Source organism: Gopherus evgoodei, chromosome 7 (genome assembly GCF_007399415.2).
Source record: "Gopherus evgoodei ecotype Sinaloan lineage chromosome 7, rGopEvg1_v1.p, whole genome shotgun sequence".
NCBI classification, from domain to species: Eukaryota; Metazoa; Chordata; order Testudines; family Testudinidae; genus Gopherus; species Gopherus evgoodei.
In genome coordinates this window covers 77,302,765-77,325,015 of record NC_044328.1, presented here as the reverse complement: position 1 = coordinate 77,325,015, position 22,251 = coordinate 77,302,765, and the positions used below count along the sequence as shown (strand labels likewise).

General features: G+C 44.0%; 1 protein-coding gene across 4 annotated transcripts in view; it reads left to right on the top strand.

The window, feature by feature from the left end:
* The window catches only part of USP4 (ubiquitin specific peptidase 4), a 124,074-nt gene that overhangs the window by 89,492 nt on the left and 12,331 nt on the right, over positions 1-22,251 (top strand). For 3 of the 4 annotated variants that reach the window (XM_030571277.1, XM_030571280.1, XM_030571278.1), the window contains 4 exons: positions 9,111-9,302; positions 10,602-10,690; positions 12,145-12,357; positions 12,437-12,507. In XM_030571277.1, coding sequence (XP_030427137.1) covers positions 9,111-9,302; positions 10,602-10,690; positions 12,145-12,357; positions 12,437-12,507 — 565 coding nt within the window. Of the gene's footprint in view, positions 1-6,063; positions 6,183-9,110; positions 9,303-10,601; positions 10,691-12,144; positions 12,358-12,436; positions 12,508-22,251 lie in introns of those variants that run through there. The other variant, XM_030571281.1, reaches the window with a different exon arrangement.

The following is a 22,251-nucleotide window of genomic DNA, read 5'->3' as shown; positions in this document are numbered from 1 at the left end:
AACAGGTATGTCATCCTTCTCGTCAGATGAGGCAGTTGCTTCATCATCTCCTTTTCTACCTGATGACCACAAGCAGTATCGGGAATTGTGGCACTGAGCTGCAGATACCTCTTAAAGAGGTCCAGAATATGCAATAGGACTTATTGGATATCCTCTGACCCTTTGAGAGTGGCCCTTCCAGTTAGCCAGACCATTTTGGGCCCCACTAGGTCAGTGTGGCATACCCCTGCCTCTTGTGCCCCTACCCCAGGGAGAGCTGAGAAATGATATTTCATGCCAGCTAAAGGGCAGAGTTTTTATTCACACGTCTGGTGCCACACTCCTTAGTAGTGCAAGTGGCTAGAGAAAGGTCTAGGGTGTAGTACTCCAAGACTCTTCCAACTGACAGGGGTGCTAAACACCTTGACCTTTTGGGTAGAAAAATATTCTTGATGACTAATCTCCTGTTCAGAGTTAAGTACCAGGAGTTGTTAGCAAAATATGATTTCCTGAATTATGTCAAATTTGAAGACAGGGTGGATTTGATTTAAATCAGTTTGATTTAAATCACTAGTCTGGAAGACTCAATTTAATCATGGATTTTTACATAAAAGTGCATTTTTGTTGTTTGTTAAAACCTTAATGCATATTCTTCACAACTCAGAGATGTAGGTTTCATTTTTAGAAAGTACACACTATACATTTTTAAAGTGATTTATTTTGAAAACTTTTTTTTTCAGATTAGTTTTACATCTATATCAGAAAATGAATGAGTGGTTATTTCATTTATCAAAGATAATTAAAGCAGATATTTGTGAAGTCATTGGGAGTGAACTATCTCCAATTCAACAGGTTAATCATTAAATTTGGAGGATTTTCTTGCTATGCTGTATTAGGGGGAGAACATCACCAGATAGACATTTAAATTGTTTTATTTAACTAAAACAACGTTATGTATTCTGGATTTTTTCTTCAACAACAAACATACAGTATAATATTTTAACAAAACAAGCATATGAATTTTTGAACTTAGTTAAATAGTCATGTGTTTTAAAAAATTGTTTTTGTTAAAATTGTTTAACTATAATAGTTTCAAAAAAAATTAAATCGACTATGTCACCAGGTCAACATGAGAAATTTTAAATATTGGCTTCTGCAGCTAACTCAGTCATCTTCTCCTTCATTTTCCTGTTTATTCATAATCTGATTTCTCAATTTGGAATGAATTAGTCCAAAGAAGGAAAATATTCTCTCTACACCAGCAGCAGAAGCTACTGCTGTTAAAAGTGAGATTATCACTTCAACAGTCTCTGAATCAAGGTGCTTAAGTGACTTCCTCCAGTTCACTGCTGTGACTTTCTTCAAAACATCATCAAACATATATTTCTTGAATGGTTCACCCTTAACTTTGAAGTTTATTACAGTTGGTTTTATGGAGAGACCACTGCTGGATGTCCATGTCATAGCCAATTCCTGTTCTTCAGTAGTTAAAGTTTGACCCTGGTACCAAGTATTGAGAATATTTGCAAGAAAAGGAGCTGGAGATAGTGCTTATCCCATTTGTTTTTTTAATGCTTGTAATTTAACTCTATCGTTGCATATTTCTCTTTTTAAGATCTCACTCAGTTCCTTCCAAATTTCAACAGCGTCAGCAATAAAACCGCTATTTCCCTGCATTTTGTTCAAGGCTACAGAAATAGGCTTCAGGGTACTTTAGCATGTGTCCAACGTTTCTCTTAAGCCCAATTATGAGAACTTTGGCTGTGACAGTGCCATCTATTTTTTCATGGTTTTGTTCACAAACTGTCATAAGACTAGGCGAGTTCTTGATATAGTGCTCAAAACACTCCACTATTGAGTTTCATTGCATGTTTTGTGGGAGAGTTAGCTTGGTTCATCCCACTTTTTTTTAGAGCAGCTGCTATAAAGTGGTTGTTATGAAGTATTTTGCAGTTTCAACATTAGCCTTTATTTCGGGAACACTGAAGTCTTTGGCTAGGAGGTGCATCTAATGAGCACTGCAACTGTATATTGTTATCTTGGGACTCTCTTTACTCTCTCCTAAATTTCTTCCCAGCTTGGATACATTTGCAACATTGTCTGTGACCAACCTGCATACTAGACATTTGAATTTTTTTTTCTGTTTGTTATTGCTTTTATTGCTATTTCTGGTAAGTATTCTGCTGTGTGTGCATTTCTTGATGTAGCAGTTATTTCTGTATTATCACACAAGCACATACAACAGTGTCATTGTGGACATTGCTCCACCCATCAAGACTAAGGTTAACAATTTTACACTCTAGACCTTTTGCACACTGCTTAATTTCTCTTTCATACACTTTATCCAGCAATTTGCTTGCCACATTTGTTCTGCTGGGTGTACTGTATCCTCGTCTCAATGATTGAACCATGTTAATGAAGTTGGGGGTTCTCAATCATACGGAAAGGAGAGTTTGTTGCATAAACAAACCAAGCAGTTTTTCATCAGGAATTTGTTTAATTAGCATGAACGCTTCATTTAATAAAACAGACAATTAAATGCCTAAATACATAAGCTGTTGATCTCAGAGCATTTTGTATATGGAAAAGAATTGTAAATATCTCCTAAAATTCAGTAAAGGCAAAGGTGAGTTTGTAATAACCTAAAATTATAGTGAATTACAATGTTGTTGTTAACCTTTTTTGCACCAATATTGAGGTCTGTGCCTTAGTGTGCAGAGCTGGGAGTGGAACCAGCTGTGCAAGTTTATCTGAAAAGTTGTACTGTACTTGCTTTGTTGTTTGCTTACTCACTGGTTTGCAGCAGGTCTCCCAGGCATTATTGAGAATTAATCAGTCCAAGATTTTCTAAAATGGGTGCCCCAAATATAGGCCCCCAAATCCATATTTAAAACCCTAAATAAATCGCCCAACTTTGAAAGTGCCAGCTGCCCAGCAGTTCCCATTGACTTTATTGGTTGTGGGTTGTAATTCCCAAAGAGTCTGGAGCCCTTCAGGTTCCATTCATCTGTGGCCCCTGACATTCTGTTGGTGTGGACAGGAGGAGACGGTGGCTCTAATCTGAGCCTGAAGGAGGTATAACTTTCACACAGCTCTGTCTATAGTCTCACGCCACAGATCAAATCTGTTACTTAGATTGTGAGCCCTTCAGGAAGGGACAATCCTTTCATAGCATCTGGAAAGTGCCTGTTGCATTGTGGACACTGCCAGAAACAAAAGATATTTAATGTTACTAATTGTGCCTGTGAATATGGTTGATATCTGAGAACACCAGGAATAATCACAGGGCTGTTGTGGTGGATATGAGACCCTGGGCAACCCCATGAGAATTATCCTCCTGAACACTGAAATCAAAGACCACATGTATGCATTTGTTTTATATAATCCAAAGCTCATTGCTCAAGCGGTATGGACTTCTAGGGTCCTTAGAAAACCTGGCCTGGCAGATTTTTTCATTTCTTCTTATATCAGTACTGCTTCATGAAGTGGTTCCAAAAAGGGAACATTTCCCCTCCTAAGTTGTCAGTTCTTTGTAACATCCATCCAGCATTGTTTTGATGAGAGAATCAATAAAGGTCTTCAGATAGGAGAACAGAATCACTCTTGGTGGGCTTGAGTTTTATGATTCTGGAGTTTTGAATTCAATAAATGTTGTTAATTAGCACCCAGTATTCATTTTCCAGATGGAAGGAGGGATCTATAGGAAACATAGAACAGCCTCCTGTGACACCGTGTACCCAAGTAACCGCCTGTAATCTCCTATTCACCCCTTTTATAGGGTTAAGATATTTTGTACAAAGCATGCCTCATGAGACGACATTTGAAAAGTCATAATTTGCGGAACATCATTGTCCTATAAAATTTGTGCATTAATGTTGTATATGGAGTTATGAGATTTTGCTGTATGTTTGTTACTGAAACATATTGAGAGTCCTGGAAAATGCCCACAGACTAGCTCCTTAGAGATACCAGAGGACTGTAAACCGAGGCCTTACATCTTGTTCTCCAAACAGCACATATGCAGAAGGTATAAGCAAGAAATTTGCAATACACTTCACATCTCACGTATACCACAGACTGAATGTCTGCACCCCGCAGGAGGGTATTCCTTAAGGAGAGTAGGAGGGTATAAAATAAGAGACAATGGCTTCTTCATTACCTCTCCTTCCCCTTCTCCCCTCATGGTAGCAAGATAATTTGAAAGACAAAAGGGTAGCATCACTGAACTGGGAGGTGTGGTCCTGATTGGAAGGAGAGAGCCTGTTGAATATCCTTGGTTATGTTTAGGAATTAGATTGCAATGTTATTTTATTTCCTTTTGTAACCAATTCTGACTTTTATGCCTTTACCAGTTATAATCACTTAAAATCTATCTTTTTATAGTTAATAAACTTGTTTTAATATTTTATTTGAACCAATGTGCTTTGACTGAAGTATTTGGGGGAATCTCTGCTCAGGTTAACAAAGGCTGGTGCATATCCATTACCTTTTGATGGAGTGGTGGACTAGTTAATGGGAGTGTCTCCCTGTATAGAGTTCACGAGTGGCTGGGAGACCATTCATGTAACTTTGCTGGATGTGCCTTTATATGCTGATGGCTGTGTGAGAGAAAAGCCTGGAGGGGCTGCCTTTCACTCACAGAGCAGCATAAGAGGTGTCCTGAGCTAGAGAGTTAACGGGTCACAGTGATTTCACATTTCAGATTGTACCCTGGGGATGTCACCTCCCTTCAGTGAAAAGCAGAGCCAGGGCAGAGTGTGACAGTACAGTTATGACTTTCATTCTGTTGCTTTTGTCAGCAGGATCCCTTAAGTGTCAGATGGGGGCTTTGGAAAAGGTTTTGCTGTACACAGGGCTGCCTTATGTACAGATACATTGCCAAACAGGCACTTTGGCAGGGAGAGCATTCAGAGGAGGTAGAGGATAGAGGGCACTACACTTTTTTCCACATAACTTTAACAAAGGATGTCTTGTGTTAGTGCCGACGTTTTAATCCCATTGGTTTTGAAAGATGCTCTGGAAAGTGTTTTTAAAATGCTGGATTTGAGCCTTTTTTTCCCTTGGTCCCTTTTATTATGGCTAAAGAAAATCTGAAAAGCTTTGTTTTGTTTTGGGTCTTTTTGGGGAAGGTGATATCTAGAATATCAACTCTGGTATTTTATGGATTTCCTGGAGGACTTCTGGGACATCTCAAGAGATGTACATTGTGAATTCTCAAACCTTAATTGAACTTGGGGATGTTGAATCTTTAATGAAAGCATCTTTTCTCCCAAGACTTCATTTGGAGTTTAAATTAAATAGGCCTTAACAAAAACAAACCAGAGCTTTGGGCAGATGGATTAAAAGCCTTTTTCTTCTCAGTTGTTCAGCTTCCAGTTTCTTGGTTCTTATGATGTCATTGTTTCACTACTTCTCTAGTAACAATACAGTCTTCCAGGACAGGCAAGATCTAAATATCTTACGGTTTAAAAAAGAAGCTTCTAGCTTAAAACAAAACCAAACGCATTATTAGTTTTCTATATTCACCTTAAACCAGAAAGAAAGTAGAAGTGTATTGTTTTCCTTTGCAGGTCAATTTTGTGAGAGTGACACTGGAATTCTCTGAAAGTAGCTTCTTTTATAGGTCTCCCTACTCATACACTCTCCCGCTTATGACAATATGTTTCAACATATAATTGAGACAGTTCCATACAAACCAATGGTATAGTAACTGACAGTTGGAGCATATAAACTATAGAGGGGGAGATGTTTTTTGAAGCAAGGGTGTGGGTTTAGATAAAACAGAATTTCTCATAAGGCCCTTGGAAATGCACACAAGGGCCTTGTGGCCAAAGTGTTGCTTTATGGGTGTATTTCTACTTCCCATAGCACTGTAAATTGTTCTCTGGAGGAATGTTATTCCTGCTGAAAGAATAGTGAGATCTCTGTGGCATGTCATCAGAATGTGACTGTATGTAAAGGTGGTCTGCAAATCAATCTGACAAAATGCCATCAGCTGTTTGTGCTGAATGCCCTCATTCTCCAGGCTAAACAGAAGAGGGCATTCAGTACGTAGCCGGAACACTTATTATCTTTTTTTCATAGGTCCCATGATGTCCAGCCCCACTAGGGCTTCCGGCTCCCGCTCCGATGTAACGCCCCAGCATGTACCATGCTGGTGATGTCACATCACCCAGGGATCCTGCTGGAGCATGGAGCCGGCCTACAAGGGGGTCAGGTAAGTGACTTTTTAAAAAGTACAGTGCACAGTTTTGCAAAGTTTTGTTTTTGGTTTAGGTTTTTTTTTGTTTATTTTCAATGTCGTCTTAGGTCATGGGACCGAAAATGAAAGCTTTTCAGGTGATTAATATTCTGAATACCCCCGTTCTTGTAGCCTGGCTAATAGGGGCATTCAGTATATTTTATTGTTGAAGTTGATGCAACTTTGCCGAATTGATTTGCAGGTCACCTTTAACTTACACAGATGTGCACATTTTTGTAAAATATGTGTTTGCCATGTCATAAACCACTTTATTCTGCTTTCTCTTTCTTACCACATGCTTTGATATTTATTCCAAAATGTTCCTGGTTTCTAAAACATTGATTTGGCTGCAGAAGCTTCCTACTTAGTACCATGAGTAAGGACATAGCAGTTGTCAGTCTGGATCAGACCAGTCAGTGGATCAGACGCAGCTAGTCCAGTGTCTTTTCTCCAGCAGTATCTTATACCTGATGTTTCTAAGGAAGTTGTGAGAAACTCTCTGCAGTAGGCAGTTCTGGCAAGTTTTTCCTAACCTTCTCAATTAACAATTGACTCATGTCCTGAAATGAGGTTTTAGATCCTTTCCAAAACTAATCTGTATGTTTAATATTTACTATAACAATTTTGGATATTCTTGTTACTGTAATAAATGTCTAATCTTTTTTAATTTTGTCAAGCTCTTGGCCTCTGTAATATCCTTTGACGATGAGTTCCACAGGTTAATTGTCCATTGTGCTTAGAATCATAGACTATCAGGCTTGAAAGGGACCTCAGGAGGTCATCTAGTCCAACCCCCTGCTCAAAGTAGAACCAATCGCCAGATAGATTTTTGCCCCAAATCCCTAAAAGGCCCCCTCAAGGATTAAACTCATAACCCTGGGTTTAGCAGGCCAATGCTCAAACCATTGAGCTGTCCCTCCTCCTTCCTGTTATTAGTTTTGAATTTGTCACTTTTCAGTTTCACTCACTGTTCCCTTGCTGAGGTATCATGAGAGAGGGTGACTAAAAGCTCCCAACCTTCCTCTGTAGATCACACATTATTTTGTTTACTTTTATTGTATCCTCCTATAGGGTAACAATCCTGGTCTTTGCAATCTCTTCATAGGAGACTTTATTTGGGCACCTAGTCAGTCTCATTACCCTTCTCTGCCCCCTCTAATTCTGCAGTATCCTTTGTGAGATACAATAATGCTATTTTCCTTATTATTCTTTATTCCATTCCATAAAACCTTTGGGTTTTTTAGCCATTGCTGCACATTGAGCTGTCTACAGTGATACAGTGGGTTGATGTAGTTAATTTAGAACCTTTTAAGATATATGAACAATTCATATTATTCTCTCCAATGTATGTGTATTGCATTTGTCAAAACTGAGTATGTGCTGAAATCATCGTGTCCATTCACCTAACTATGCTGGGTACCTCTAAAGGTCCTAACGTTCCTTTGTTCTTGACTAAACTAAATAATTTTGTCATGTGCAAATTTTCCACTCTGATGCTTGCCCCTTTTTTCCAGATTAACTAATAAACATATAAAACATGGGTATGCTACCTTGTGACACCCAGTATTAACCTTTGCCAGGATGTAAACTGGCCATTTATTCTTATTCTGTTTTCCTTTTCTTAGACAGTTTTTGACCTGTAAATGATATTTTTGCCTTTTTCATCGTGACTGTTTAATTTCTTTAGTAGCTTTTGTGAGGGACTTTGCGAAAGGCCTTTTGAAAGGCTCAATGAATTGTTAGCCTGTATCCACTTGTTTATTGACTGGTAGATTAGTGAGACTTGATTTTCCTTTTTAGAAACTTTGCTGATTATACCCTGTCATAGTGTGCTCTTCCTAGTGTTGTGTTCTATTTTTAAATTATCATTTAGACCAAATTACTAGATACCAGAAGGAAGGTGTTCTGGCATTTAATTCCCCACATGATCCTTAGTGCCTCTTTAAAATATAGGCACAACACTTGGTACTGTCCAGTCCATGGAATTCTTTAGAAGAGACCATCACTGCAAAAACTCAAGAAGTGGCAAATGCTGATTCTTACAGCTCTATCACCTGCCTTTAACACCATTTGATATAAGTACTGCTGACATGTCTGTGGTTCTTAGTAGGAGCAAGTGGAGCTGTGCCTGAGTGGCTCTACTCATTTATTCCAGCAGGTAGTTTTGGGCAGTTGCTTTTAAGGCTCTTTACTGCAAAGTACTGTAAAGTTACAGCTTGTTGCCCCTCTGGTATAGAAGTGTGCAGGGATGGTTATTGAAGTGATATGGGTTGCAGTGCTTTAGTTTGAGTGTGATGCTTAGCTCTGTGTCCCCATTACTTCTGAACCTGCTTGTTCAGTGGAACAAAGGACCCGAGCTCTGTATGAGATTGAAGTCTGGAAGAGGGCTGGCTTTCTGAGGCTTAATTTGGATAAGGCTGAGGTAAATGTTGATTTTGTATGGGGATGAGGGGGCAACCAGAAGGATTTGTCAAGGAATATATGCTGCTTGTTATGTGGCTAGATGAAGGAGATGGTTTGGTTAACTTTTCAAAAGGGGCAAAACTTTTATTACACTAGAGACGTATTTTCTTAGTGGTGCTTTTTAACATAAACAATATCTATAGTCACCACAGCAGTGTTCTGCGAGAGGCAAGGGAGACAGCAGTGATGAGCTGGGCTCTGGGCGAAGGGGCAGGGATAGCAGTCAGCACAATCCTCAGTGCCTGGGAGGGGTCCATGAGAGAATCTCTCTGGTAAGGTATGGTCCATAACATGGCAAAAGTTTGAGAACCCCTCTTGTCCTTCCCAAGTGTTAATCTTTTGCAGAACCCTTGCTAGAGTTAATTAGTATTGCTTCTGCCCACTGTGCTGTAGGAGTAGAACTCACGCATTTCTTTCTTTCAAACAGATATGAAGTTCGCAAGTCAAGCGAGGATGGCGCTGAGTGCATCATTCTCTCTGTATACTTCAGAGAAAAGAGAATAAGACAGTCCAGCACTTCTTTGGGGACAGTTCTTTGTGGGCAGCCACTGCTAATCTCTGTGCCCAAACACAAGCTCACTCTGGATCACTTGTACAATGTTGTCTTGGAGCAGATTGGGTAAGTACAGGCATGGTAGTGGGGATGTTTATATAAAATTCTAGTATTAGCTCATGCGGTTATACTGTAGTGAGTCTATCTCAACCCCTCTGAGGGCAGGAGGCTGCCCAGTTTCTGGCCCAGAGCTCTACAGCTTTTCCCTGTGACCATGCTCCCTCTTATGTGCTTGATTTCTGCAGTGATTATTTCTAAATAACTGAGCTGTATGTAAACCCTTGTTCTCTGGCTGACTGGCCACCATTAGCCATTCAGAGTGAAGGGACTTGCATGATCGCTTTGATAATTAAGGCAACTCTCTACTTCAATTGACTGCTATAATCTCTCTGCTCTGATTGGCTCCTCTACTTGAATTTTCTACTTGCTTTCTTTCAACAAAGATGTTGCCACAATGTCTGTGACTGAAAGACTTACCCCCACCTTCCTTCTTCTACACCCTCCCTCAGAGGAAAGAAAGGAAGGAAAATAACTGTGTGTGTGTGTGTGTGTGTGTGTGTGTGTGTGTGTGTGTGTGTGTGTGTGTGTGTGTGTGTGTGTGTGTGTGTGTGTGTGTGTGTGTGTGTGTGTGTGTGTGTGTGTGTGTGTGTGTGTGTGTGTGTGTGTACATGCAGAGGCCCCCATTAAAATGTTCAGATATATTGGTAGTCGGCGCATGTTATAATGATATTCCCTTTACTATCATCCAGTTGCAGAGATAAAACTGTAAAGGCTTTTGGATGGGATTTTCAAAAACACTGTGTTAACTTGAGTTTGCTCCTGCTGAAGCCAGGGCTGCTGTACGTGATGGTTTGTTTTTATTTGGTTCTGTGGCCACTCAGGCTTGTTCATTGTCTTTAACTGATGTACAGCAGTGGTTCTCAACCTTTTCAGACAACTGTACTCCTTTCAGAAGTCTGATTTGTCTTGTGTACCCCAGGTTACACCTCACTTATAAAACCAGACATAAAATACAAAAGTGTCACAGCACACTAGTACTGAAACATTGCTTACGTTCTCAATATTACCGTATAATTATCAAATAACTCAATTGGAATATAAATACTGTATTTACATTTCATTGTCTAGCATATACAGCATTGTATACAAGTTATCTGTGTGAAATTTTAGTTTGACTTTGCCACTGCTTTTTATGTAGCCTGTTGTAAAACTAGCAAATATCTAGATGTACCCTCTGGAAGACCTCTGCGTACCTGCAGGGGCACACGTACCCCTAGTTGAGAACCACTGATGTAGGGGACCCAGGCATTCTGGCATTGGGCACTAACATGAATGTCCTAAGAAGAATACATTTTCTTTGTTTAGCCACTACATTAAATTCCCTCTGACAAAAGAATATTCTGGTGTATGCCTGGACAGTGGGATCTGCAATGGCTCCAGTGGTGGCTGCGAAGGTAAAGTTGAATCATTTGGATTAGAGAAGCTTTGCTAGAAGGTCATTCAGACCTACCTCTATCAGCCTTTAATTTTCTGCTTTATTGCATTATTGTTGTGGATTGTAGACTTTAATAGAATGTTTCGTTCTACACTGTGATTGAATCACATTATTGGAGAGGGCTTCTTATCGGGCCCACAAAATCTCAAACTCCTCTGGTTGTACAGTGTTGTATGTCAAATTTGTATATTTGAAGAACCAGGTGTAGTGCATTAGTCTTCTGTTACACTAGTAGTCTCCTGTCCCTGATCTCTATCAAATGTTCTAATGGCATTAGAGCAGGTGGCTGAGCAGCAGGAGGGAAAGGGAGGGGTCTTGTGAGGGCACTGTGGTGTAATCAAGTGAGAGGGTGCCCAGAGCACAGCAGTCTAAAGCTACAGGGGCTCACACCTGGGCAGAGCCCTGCAGCCTGTTGCACATTTGCACTTCTGTGGAGACGCTGCCACAAGAGGATCCTGCTGTGCTGCCATGAGAGTAACCATGGGAACAGGGGATATGGAAGAACTTAAAACAAGAGACATGCTGCCTTGCTGTAGAGAAAGGGAGCTACCTCCCTTGGACCTACTCGTCTTTCTGCTGAAAGGACAGACCCTACTGAACCCCTGCCACTCCTCTGTTGGGACATTGCTGGAGCATATTGTCAGCCATGCTAACTGGCATGACTTGTAGCCCAGTATCTACCCGGTGTTCTTCACAGGAACAAAATACCTGTTTTGTCCTTATCTTCAGGACCCTTCACAAATCAGCCCCTCTGTCCCCTTCAGTGCACTAATGATCCCACTCTTGATCACGGCTTTCTCTCCTCTCTGACCAGCATCCATTGTTCTTTCTTCCATGCAACTTCTCCCCAAAGAACAGATTGATTGGGACTGATGTTACTGAATTACGTGTCAGGCAGAGAATTAGCCCCAGCATTTTGAAGGGATTTGAAAGGGGATGGGGCTGTGGAGGTTGCAATGACCTACCTGTGAGATTTTCAATCATTGGCAACTTTAAAATTTAGATTGGATGTTTTTCTAAAGATCTGCTCTAGTTCAAACAGGAATTAATTCAGGGAAGTCCCCGAGCCTGTGTAATACAGGAAGTAAGGCTATGTGATCACAGTGGTCCCCTTTAGAGTCTCAGAATCTGAGATGTAAAACCCAGGTTGTATTACCCAGATCCCTTGACAGGAAAAAAAACACCTTTCAGGTGCAACTGATTAGCAAATGCAAATTTCTTTTTTAAAGTGTGAATCTACTGTTTTTAGTTAGTTTGTTGTAAAGCAGCTTCTGCCACATCTTCACTGGCATTTGTGTGTCATGTAAGCACTCCTAACGAGCTCACACAGCGTGGTTCTCAGTGAGGTACTTGTGTCTCTCTAAAGGCTACAGAGCATGTAATATTATGCTTGTTGTTTTTAATTTTCGCCAGTTGAAGAGATGGAACATCAGGATAGAGATGAGGAGGGCAGGGAAAAAGCCTCAGAAACAGATTCCTGCCAGTCAGAGGGCTGTGCACATGATTTGCTGGGGAAGGAATGGCAGCATCACAAGAAGCATCTGTTCACCTTTAGCCTTGTGAATTCCTATGGGACCTCTGAGATAAACTCAATTACAACACAGGGGAAACTTCTAAAACTGAACTGTAGGTATCCTCTGTAACTCTTAGCTCTCCCTTCAGTAGCATGCTGACAGCAACCCTGACTCATTTTTCTGTCCTGCAGCCTATGCCACCCTTGCTATTGACTTGGATCCAGACACTCGGAAGCTGCTGTTTGATGAACAAGAGTCACAGGTCAGTAGTTTGCTTCTTTAAAGGTTATTGATGTGATCTCTAGTTGGAGCTAAGCAAATGCTGATACAGAATGCAAGATCAGCCTCCCTCCTAGGAATCAGAGAGTTCAGTATGGAAGGAGAAAATTTATCCATTTGCCTGAAAACTTCTAATAAGGTCTACAGATCCATTCCAGTGGGCCCTCAGCCTACTTCCGCCAAAGGAGACAGAGCCAGAGCTGTCAGTCCCTGGCAGTGAGATTTGCCCCAGCCCTGAAAACCTAGCCAGTTTGAGAACTTGCTCAGCAAAGGATAGTTGTATGGTCAGTAGACTAGTTCAGAATTCACTTCCAGAACACTTGACAGCTATGTTCTGTAGAGCTTAACAGAAACTTCAGAATTTCTTATTGACTTAAATCCTGAATTGGGGTCCCAGTTAGTAACGAAGAATGATCTGCTCTGTGTCCGGTCTGGATCTATGGACCTTACTGCTGAGAGAAAGGAAACTTTCAAGTAAGCATGGGGAAATGTTTCTACTTTCTCATGCTAGGGTCTGCAGACCTGTTAAAGTGAAATTTTGATTGCAGTGTGCATGTAGGGAGGGAGAAAACTGACACACACAACAGACAGGCGTGTACATATGCAGTCACATGCAGCCCCTGCAGATTATCCACATCTCAGATCCAAGAGTATCCTGGGAGACAGTACAGGTAAACTCCAGTTCTTCAAGTGATTGCAGATATCCATTCCACTGTAGGTGTTTGTGTGCTCCAGTGTACAGTTGTAGGAGAGTTTCAGCTGTTAGTATTACCCGTTGGGGTGACCTGAGCACCCACACTATGCAGGCATAATGGGATGAACTGCCCCGACCCCCTTCAGTTCCTTCCTACCCCCTGTGACAGTTGTCGGAGCTCCCTGGTCTTCTGCAAGTCTCTACTCAGTACCTGTAAATAGTACCCGTCTATAGTCAGTAGAGAAAATAATTGTTTTTGTTACTGTGTGTGGTTCTGGCACCCAGTTTGGGTACTGGCCCCAGGACCGATGATATGCCATGCTCTTTAGGGTTTCAAGCCCTGACACTCTAGCAGCAAGGCAAGGTCTAATAGTGACCCTCACCCCAGGTGCCTTAAGTTCTTGAGGCAGACTCATGTGAGTGACAGGTGTCGCATTTGTAAGGGCATTAAGCCTCATTCTAAGAAAAGATAGGGCAGCCAGCTTAAAATATCTCCTGATGGAACTGGCACCGTGTCCTCCATGTGAGCCATCTGCCTCAGTCCAGGTACTGAGCACCTTGGTGTTGGTCAGGAGCAGCTCACCACTGGGCAACTGGTACCAAGAGACAGATCAGCATCACTAGTAACAGAGGCATCAGAAATTGGAGTTGATACTAAGTGTGTCGACAGACATAAAGAGGATGAGTTCTTCTAAAGACTCGGGAGGGCATTCAAAGAGGAAGCACTCACCAAAGCATACTTCTAAACAGGGGAGTTTGTTGACTTCAGAGCCCAGTGCAGGCCTGTTGAGACCGACTCCCAAAGCACCTTAGTTGGCATCTCTGTACGCCACAGTGCATCTTCCTGGTACTGTCTACCCCTAAGGCGTTTGAGGCTACGAGAGGGTTGTTCAGTCTCTGAGTCGCCATCACCAGCAGTTCAAAAGCCTCTCCAGGCCCCCAAGCTATTGCCTGCAGTGCCGTCCCCCTGCACCAAGCAGCTCCATCGGATTGTGCCATCAGGGTACCAGTTAGGGCTGTACCATCCAAGGAAAAGCCACAGATCATCTCCCCAGCTCCCCTTTCTTCAGATTCCGAGCCTTCTTCACTGCTACCAATGGGTACAGCCATGACCACAAGAAGAGGTCTCTTCCTCATCAGACTCTGAAGTGGGATCCTATGTATCTTAACTGGTCCCATCAGGAGGGACGTGTTGCTGCCCTGTGTGGTTTCTGCCTCGGTACCAGCAGGATGCTTATAGGAGGGACCTCAGGACTTATGCATAGTTGGGGAATGGGCCCTTACCGGTGAACCTTTTGGAACCTGTGGGGCGTCCTGCCCAATCAGTAGCATCCCTGCAGCCACCTCAGCTGGCTTCACCTACTGGTGTCAGGAGCATCGATACCACTGTGACATATCGGGGTGCAGTCCAGACCAGGGAGTGGCTGTGTTACCCCTGCCCTGTAACCTGGGGTGCTTTCCAATGCCTTGCTGTAACCTCCAATGTGGACTGCTTTCAAACAGCCACCAGTCTGCCAGTCACTCCCATATGCTTGTGTGAACTGCAGCCTGCCAGCCACACCTGGGCTCTCAACAGTCTTGATTATTACTGCATGGTGACCCCAACGCACTCCCAATCCCAAACTTCCCCCAGAAATGTATGTTCTGCAGTGTCCAGCCCTCTCCTACGCAGTCCACAAATACTGTTTGTTATTCCCTTAAGGGTATAATGTACACCAGCTTATCTGATAAGACACTTCAATTTACACAGTGCATTAGATGCAGGGCCGGCTTTAGACCAATTCCCCTGAATCGGGCCCCGGGCGTAAGAGGGCCCCGCGTCCAGCCAGAGTGAGGCAAACCCGCGGCCTCGCTACCCCAGCCGAAGTGCCAGCCTGAGTGCGACAAGCCCTGCGGCCCTGCTATCCCGGCCAGAACCCAGCAACCCCGTGGCCCCACTACCCCAGCCGGAGCCCAGCAACCCTGTGACCCCACTTCCTCAGCAGAGTGCGGCAAGTCCCGCAGCCCCGCTCCCCTGGTCAGAGTGCCAGCCAGAGTGCAGCAAGTCCCGTGGCCCCACTCCTCCATCCGGAGCGCGGTAAGCCCTGCCGCCCCCTTCCCCTGGCCAGAGAGTGGGCAGACAGCTCTAAGCACGCGTCCCCGCTCCCCCCGGCAGGAGTACTGAAAGCCCCGCGGCCCCATTCCCCCGGCCAGAGCACGGCAATCTGAAGTGCCGCCAAAGACTCGGAGCGCCGCCCATTGAGTACAAGCCCCAAGAATCAGGCCCCGCACTTGCTAAAGCCGGCCCTGATTAGATGAAACAATAAAACAAATTTATTAACTAGAAAGAGAGCAATTTTAAGTGAGTACACGTAATGAGGCATAAAAGTCAGAAATGGTTAAAAAAAATAAATAAAGATAGTAAAGATAGCACTTTCTAGTGCTTACTTGAACTCGATTAGATTCAAAGCAAAGTTCCAGCTGCATTGCTGACCAAACTCTTTAGGTCAGGCACCTTTTCCCCCAATGTCCAGTGGCTGTTTTTCTTTGTCATCTTCAGTGAAATGCCAGAGACAGATGGGGAGAGAGAGAGGTGTCTTAGGATTTGCCCCACTTTTATTTATTTTTATATATATATGTGTGTGTGTGTGTGTGTGTGTGTGTGTGTGTGTGTATATATGTGTATATGTATATATGTATATGTATGTTTTATTCCTTCTTTGAAAAGTACAGTGTTTCCAGCTGAGAATCAGGAGACTGGCAGTCTGCTGGAGGAAGGAGACGCCATGCTTTCTGTTTGCTAAGATGCAGATCATTTTCCCTGCCCCCCTTTCTGGCCAAAGAATGACCACTTTGTAGGCGCATCCACTTTATTGACACCTGGCTGCAGTATCAGCTTGCCCTTTGCCACTGGTTTAACCACTCCCTTGACTTACCTGGCAAACATACTTCAGCCATGATTTCAGCTTACGTTCATAACTTTACCTATAATGTTGCTACATTCACTTTACCATATTTTATGGTATCATGCGTTACCGAGTGTGGTATACCAAGTATGATATCACACTTTACCAAACTGGCTGTATTTTAAAGAAGACTTATTGAGGGCGCAGGAACAAACAATCCCGATGTGCAGAAAAAATAGCAAATATGGCAGGCGGCCAGCTTGTCTTAACAGTGAAATCTTGGGTGAGCTTAAACACAAAAAGGAAGCTTACAGGAAGTGGAAACTTGGACAGATGACGAGAGAGGAATATAAAAATATTGCTCCAGCATGCAGGGGTATAATCAGGAAGGCCAGAACACAACTGGAGTTGCAGCTAGCAAGGGATGTGATGAGTAGCAAGAAGGGTGCCTACAGGTATGTTAGTAACAAGAAAAAGGTCAAGAAAAGTGTGGGACCCTTAATGAATGGGGGAGGCAGCCTTGTGACAGATGATGTGGAAAAAGCTGAAGTACTCAATGCTTTTTTTGCCTTGGTCTTCACAGACAAGGTCAGCTCCCACGCTGCTGTCCTGGGCAAAACAGTATGGGGAGGAGGCAAGTAGCCCTCAGTTGTGAAAACAAGTTAAGGACTATTTAGAAAAGATGGACATGCACAAGTCCGTGGGTCTGGATCTAATGCATCCAAAGGTGCTGAGGGAACTGGCTGATGTGATTGTAGAGCCATTTGTCATTATCTTTGAAAACCCGTGGCGATTGAGGGAAGTCCCGGATGATTGGAAAAAGGCAAATATAGTGCCCTTCTTTAAAAAAGGGAAGACGGAGAACCTGGGAACTACAGACTGGTCAGCTTCACCTCAGTCCCTGGAAAAATCATGGAGCAGGTTCTCAAGGAAACAATTTGGAGGAGAGGAAGGTGATCAGGAACAGTTAACAGATTCATCAAGGGCAAGTCATGCCTGACCAACCTGATTGCCTTCTATGATGAGATAACTGGCTCTGTGGATGTGGGGAAAGCAATGGACATGATATATCTTGACATTAGCAAAGCTTTTGGTATGGTCTCCCATAGTATTCTTGCCAGCAAGTTAAAGTAGTATGGATTGGATGAATGGACTATAAAGTGGATAGAAAGCTGGCAAGATTGTCGGACTCAGTGGGTAGGGATCAACGGCTTCATGTCTAGTTAGCAGCCAGTATCAAGCGGAGTACCCCCGGGGTCAGTCCTGGGCCGATTTTGTTCAACATCTTCACTAACAATCTGGATGATGGGATGTACCCTCAGCAAGTTCTCAGATGACACTAAGCTTGGGGGAGAGGTAGATTTGCTGGAAGGTAGGGATAGGGTCCAGAGTGACCTAGACAAATTGGAGGATTGGGCTAAAAGAAATCTGATGAGGTTCAACAAGGATAAGTGCAGTGTCCTGCACTTGGGATGGAAGAATCCCATGCATCGCTACAGGCTGGGTATCGACTGGCTAAGCAGCAGTTCCCCAGAAAAGGACCTGGGGATTACAATGGATGAGAAGCTGGGTATGAGTCAGCAGTATGCCCTTGTTGTCAAGAAGGCTAACAGCATATTAGGCTGCATTAGTGGGAGCATTGCCGGCAGATCGAGGGAAGTGATTATTCCCCTTTATTTGGCACTTGTGAGGCCACATCTGGAGTATTGTCCAGTTTTGGGCCCCCAACTACAGAAAGGATGTGAACAAATTGGAGAGAGTCCAGCGGAGGACAACGAAAATGATCACGGGGTTGGGGCACATGACTTATGAGGAGAGGCTGAGGGAACTGGGCTTGTTTAATCTGCAGAAGAGAAGGGTGAGGGGGGATTTGATAGCAGCCTTCAGCTACCTAAAGGGGGATTCCAAAGAGGATGGAGCTTGGTTGTTCTCAATGGTGGCAGATGACAGAGCAAGGAGCAATGGGCTCAAGTTGCAGTGTGGGAGGTCGAGGTTGGATATTAGGAAACACTGTTTCACTGGGAGGGTGGTGAAACACTGGAATGGGTTACCTAGGGAGGTGGTGGAATCTCCATCCTTAGAGGTTTTTAAGGCCCGGCTTGACAAGGCCCTGGCTGGAATGATTTAGTTGGGTTTGGTCCTGCTTTGAGCAGGGGGTTGGATTAGATAACCTCCTGAGGTCTCTTCCAACCCTGACCTTCTATGATTCTATGATATTACCTATGAGCAAATTATGAGTTTTCAAATGATGAGCATACCTTGTATAAAGATTATTACAGGAGGGTGTGAACATGGGTGTATTCTATCACACCAATCAATAGCTTCCCTGTAGCCAACTCAGCTGGCTCCATCTACTGGGCATCAAGAACTTTGAACATTGATTGAACAGATTTTAACTATATATAGACAATAGATTTCCAAAAGAGTCCGCACCTCCATTTGAAATTTTTTAGGGGTCCACAAATGAAGATTGTTGAAAACCACTGCTCTGGCAGACCTTGGCTTCCCTGCTCTGACTGCAAAAAGAGTGAAATACTATGTACCCACCCAGAGGTTCAAGGACCGATATAAGCATCTTCCTCCAGGCTCCCTTTAGCGGTACCAGCCACTGAAAAAGAAAGATGAGGGCGCCAGGCATCAGCCTTAAAAAGGAGAGGACAAGAAGTTGACTTATTTGCATGGAAGCTTTATTCTACAGGTGGATTACAGATTTGTTTTGCAAACCAGCAAGCTTTGCTGGGGTGTTACAATTTCACCTTTTGGGACACTGTTTTGAAGCTCAGTGACAAGCTCCCAGATGAGAGGAAACTGGAGTTCTAGTCCTTAGTAAAGGAGGGTGTAGCAGGCACTCACCCCACTCCGGCCCTGAAAGGGTTAAAAGCCAGCCCTTGAGGAGGGTTAGGGCAGAGAGCCAATAAGAATAGGCTGATTGGGAAGGCAGCCACAGCTGGGGCCACACCCAATTAGGCCACAGCTGGCCCTATACAAGAGCTGTGAAGCAGGGGCTGAGTCAGTCGCTCTCTAGCTCTTGAGAAAGAAGGACCTGGCTGCCTGGGACAGAATGGTACTTGGGACAAAGCGGTGCTGGGGAAAGAGAAGAGGAACTGGGGAGCTCCAGCCTGGCAACTCCCCAGGCTTCAGGCCTTGGTGAAGGCCTAAAGCAGGTACTAGGATTGCAAAGGTGCAGCCTGGGGTTAGGAGAGGCAGCAGGTCCAAACCCGCCCCCACCCCACCCCTTGCCAATGATGAGCGGTTTACAGACTGAAGTCTGCCCAAGGGAAAGGAGACTAGATGATGACTGGCAGTAGCCACTGAGGCAAGGTGGGAATAGAGGTTTGGGGTTACCCTGGGAGGGGAGACCCAGAGCGTGAGGACTGCCAGGGGTCAGAACCCCAGGGTAGGAGGCACCAGGGTCTGGCAGGGACATGAGGGCCAGCGGCAGGTGAGACATGGGCCAGTAGGGGCACTCCATACACTGGAGACCTGATGACCAGCAGGAGGCACCACGTCAGTGAGTCTCACTTTGCTACAGAAAACAAGTTGGTCACCAGAACGGCTCTGCTCATGGGTGTTGATACAGCAGATTCTGCAGCATGGCCTCTATCACAATGATTACACTTTTCTGGCCTCCCCCCAAAGGTGCAACAGACCGTTCAGGACTTACCTTTGAAGGGCTGTCGCTCTTCACAGAAAAGACAGACAAAACTCTGCATAGTCTCAAAGCAGCCCAGAAATCCCTGGACCTTTACATCTCAGCATCGAAGTGGAATGTATTCTGCCCTCATCAGTCCCAGTGTTTTCAGTGGTTTGCTTCTCAAGCCTAAGACCTGCCAAGGAGAAGGAGCAGGGGCTACACACAATGACCATTGCTGGCCTCTGCTCTGCAACTGCTTGTTCGTCAAGGCAGGCAGCATCTTCCAAGAGCTCTTTTTGATGGGCAGGTCAAAAGCAGAATACCAGTTCTGAGTGTCTATTCTTTTTCAGTTTTTGCAAACTGCCTGTCCAATTCCTTCTTGCTTGGCCCCACATCGCAGCAGATCGGTGGGTTCTAAGCATGGTGGAAATGGGATACACGCTCCATTTTATTTCTACCCCTCTCATAAGACAGTATTACACAATCCACCTCTCTCCTTGTAGTAGCTATAGTGGAAGTCCTTCCTTTATTCAGGAGAAAGGGGTTTTACTCCCAGTACTTCCTGAGCCTGTAAGCAAAAGGGGATCTCCATGCCTGTTTTAGATTTAAGGCGGGTAAACAAATTCCTGAAAAAGTCAAAATTGCAGACGGTCATTCTAACTTACACTATTCCTCCATTGGAGCTAGGGGACTGGTATGCTGCTCTCGACTTAAAGGATGTCCAGTTTCCCATGGAAATGCTTCAGAGCCACAGAATGTTTCTGAGATACCGTGTCAGTGGCCGCCATTATCAGTTTACAGTTCTCCCCTTCAATCTCTTGGCTGCCCCATGTGTTCTTACAAAGTGCTTGAGGCAGTAGCAGCATTCCTCCAGAAGACAGTCGTGCAGGTAAGGGAATACATGGAGCCCTGTCAGATAATTGGTTGATCCAGCTCACAGATGGTGCCCAGCATTTGCATAATCCAATTCACCTTCAACACACTAGACCTCCTGATCAACTCAGACAAGTCAGTCCTGTCTCCGGTCCAGAAAGTAGAATTTATTGGAGAGGTCCTGGCTTTACCACCATAGGCAACACTTCTTACATTGTGAAGTCTCATTCTGGACATAAGGCGTATTCGTTTACCACGGGGAAAAGTTGTTTAAGGCTTCTGGGGCATGTGGCGGCATACGCTTACACAGTGCAGTACACCAAACTGTGTCTTGGACACCCTCAGGGCTGGGTAGCAGAGGTGTATCCTCCAAGAAGGCACCATATAGACATTAATCTGTGTACCAAGCAGATAGACCCAATCAGTGTCTGCAATGGAGTTCCCTTTGTCCCACCGTTACAATCTCTTACCCTAGTCATGGATGCCTCAGATCTGGGTGGGGGCTCACCCAGGACCCCTGCAGATATGTCTGTGGTCTCCTCAAGATCTGTCTACAGATAGATAAACATCAGGGGGGCTACAGGCTATTTAACTTGCATGGCGTACCTTCCTCACATCAGGGACAGGGAAGTATTGGTGCTGATGGACAATATGTTCTCCATGTTTTATGTAAACAAGTAGGGAGGAGCCTGCTCGTGTCAGAAAGCAATTCTGCTTTGGGACTTCTGCATCAGCAACTCTATACTTCTGAAAGTGGCCCACCTCCTAGGGGCTCAGAGTATGCTGGCAGATCACCTGAACAGGTTGTTTATCTATAACAAGTGGTCCCTTCGCCCAGATGTAGTAAGGTCCATTCTGCAGCTCTGGGGAACTCACCAAGTGGATCTGTTTGCAAGAGAGGACAACACAAAATGTTACCAGTTCTGCTCCAGAGCAAGATACGGCCCTGGTTAATTGATGGATGTTTTTCTTCAGCGGCAGTCAGAGGATCTGCTATACGCTTCACGCCCCCTCCTCCCATCCCTCTTCTGCTCAGAGTTCTGTGCAAGTTCAAAGACGACGAGGCCAATCTTATACTGATCACCCTGGAATGGCCCTGTCAGCGCAGATTTTCATAGCTCTTGCACCTCTGAATCAGTCTGCCACTATTCCTTACACTTCACACAGGCCTAGTTTCACTCAGTCATGGCCTCTCCTCCACCACAACTTTCAGGCCCTTCACCTCACAGCCTGGGGTCTTCATGGTTACCGGCAGAGGAGTCCAGCTCCAGAGAGGTGCAGGAAGTACTGCCGAATAGTAGAAAAACATCAGTAAGGACAACTTATCTTGCTAAGTGGAAGAGCTTTTCCACCTGGTTGAGGATGAAAGAGGTCTTGCCTATTCTTGCTTCTATTCAGCATATTCTGGACTATCTTTTGTATCTGAAACATCAGTGATTGGCAGTTTGCCAGGTGTACCCTATTCAAGCTGCTATATTGGCTTTGCAACCCTGAGAGCCATACGATTTTTAAAGGATTTAGACAGATTGTTTCCATGTGTACAGAGTTCTATTTCACCGTGGCACTTGAATTCATTCTTAACAAAGCTGATGGGTCCCCCCTTCAAACCACTAGTGATTTGTTCTCTGTTGCACTTTTCAT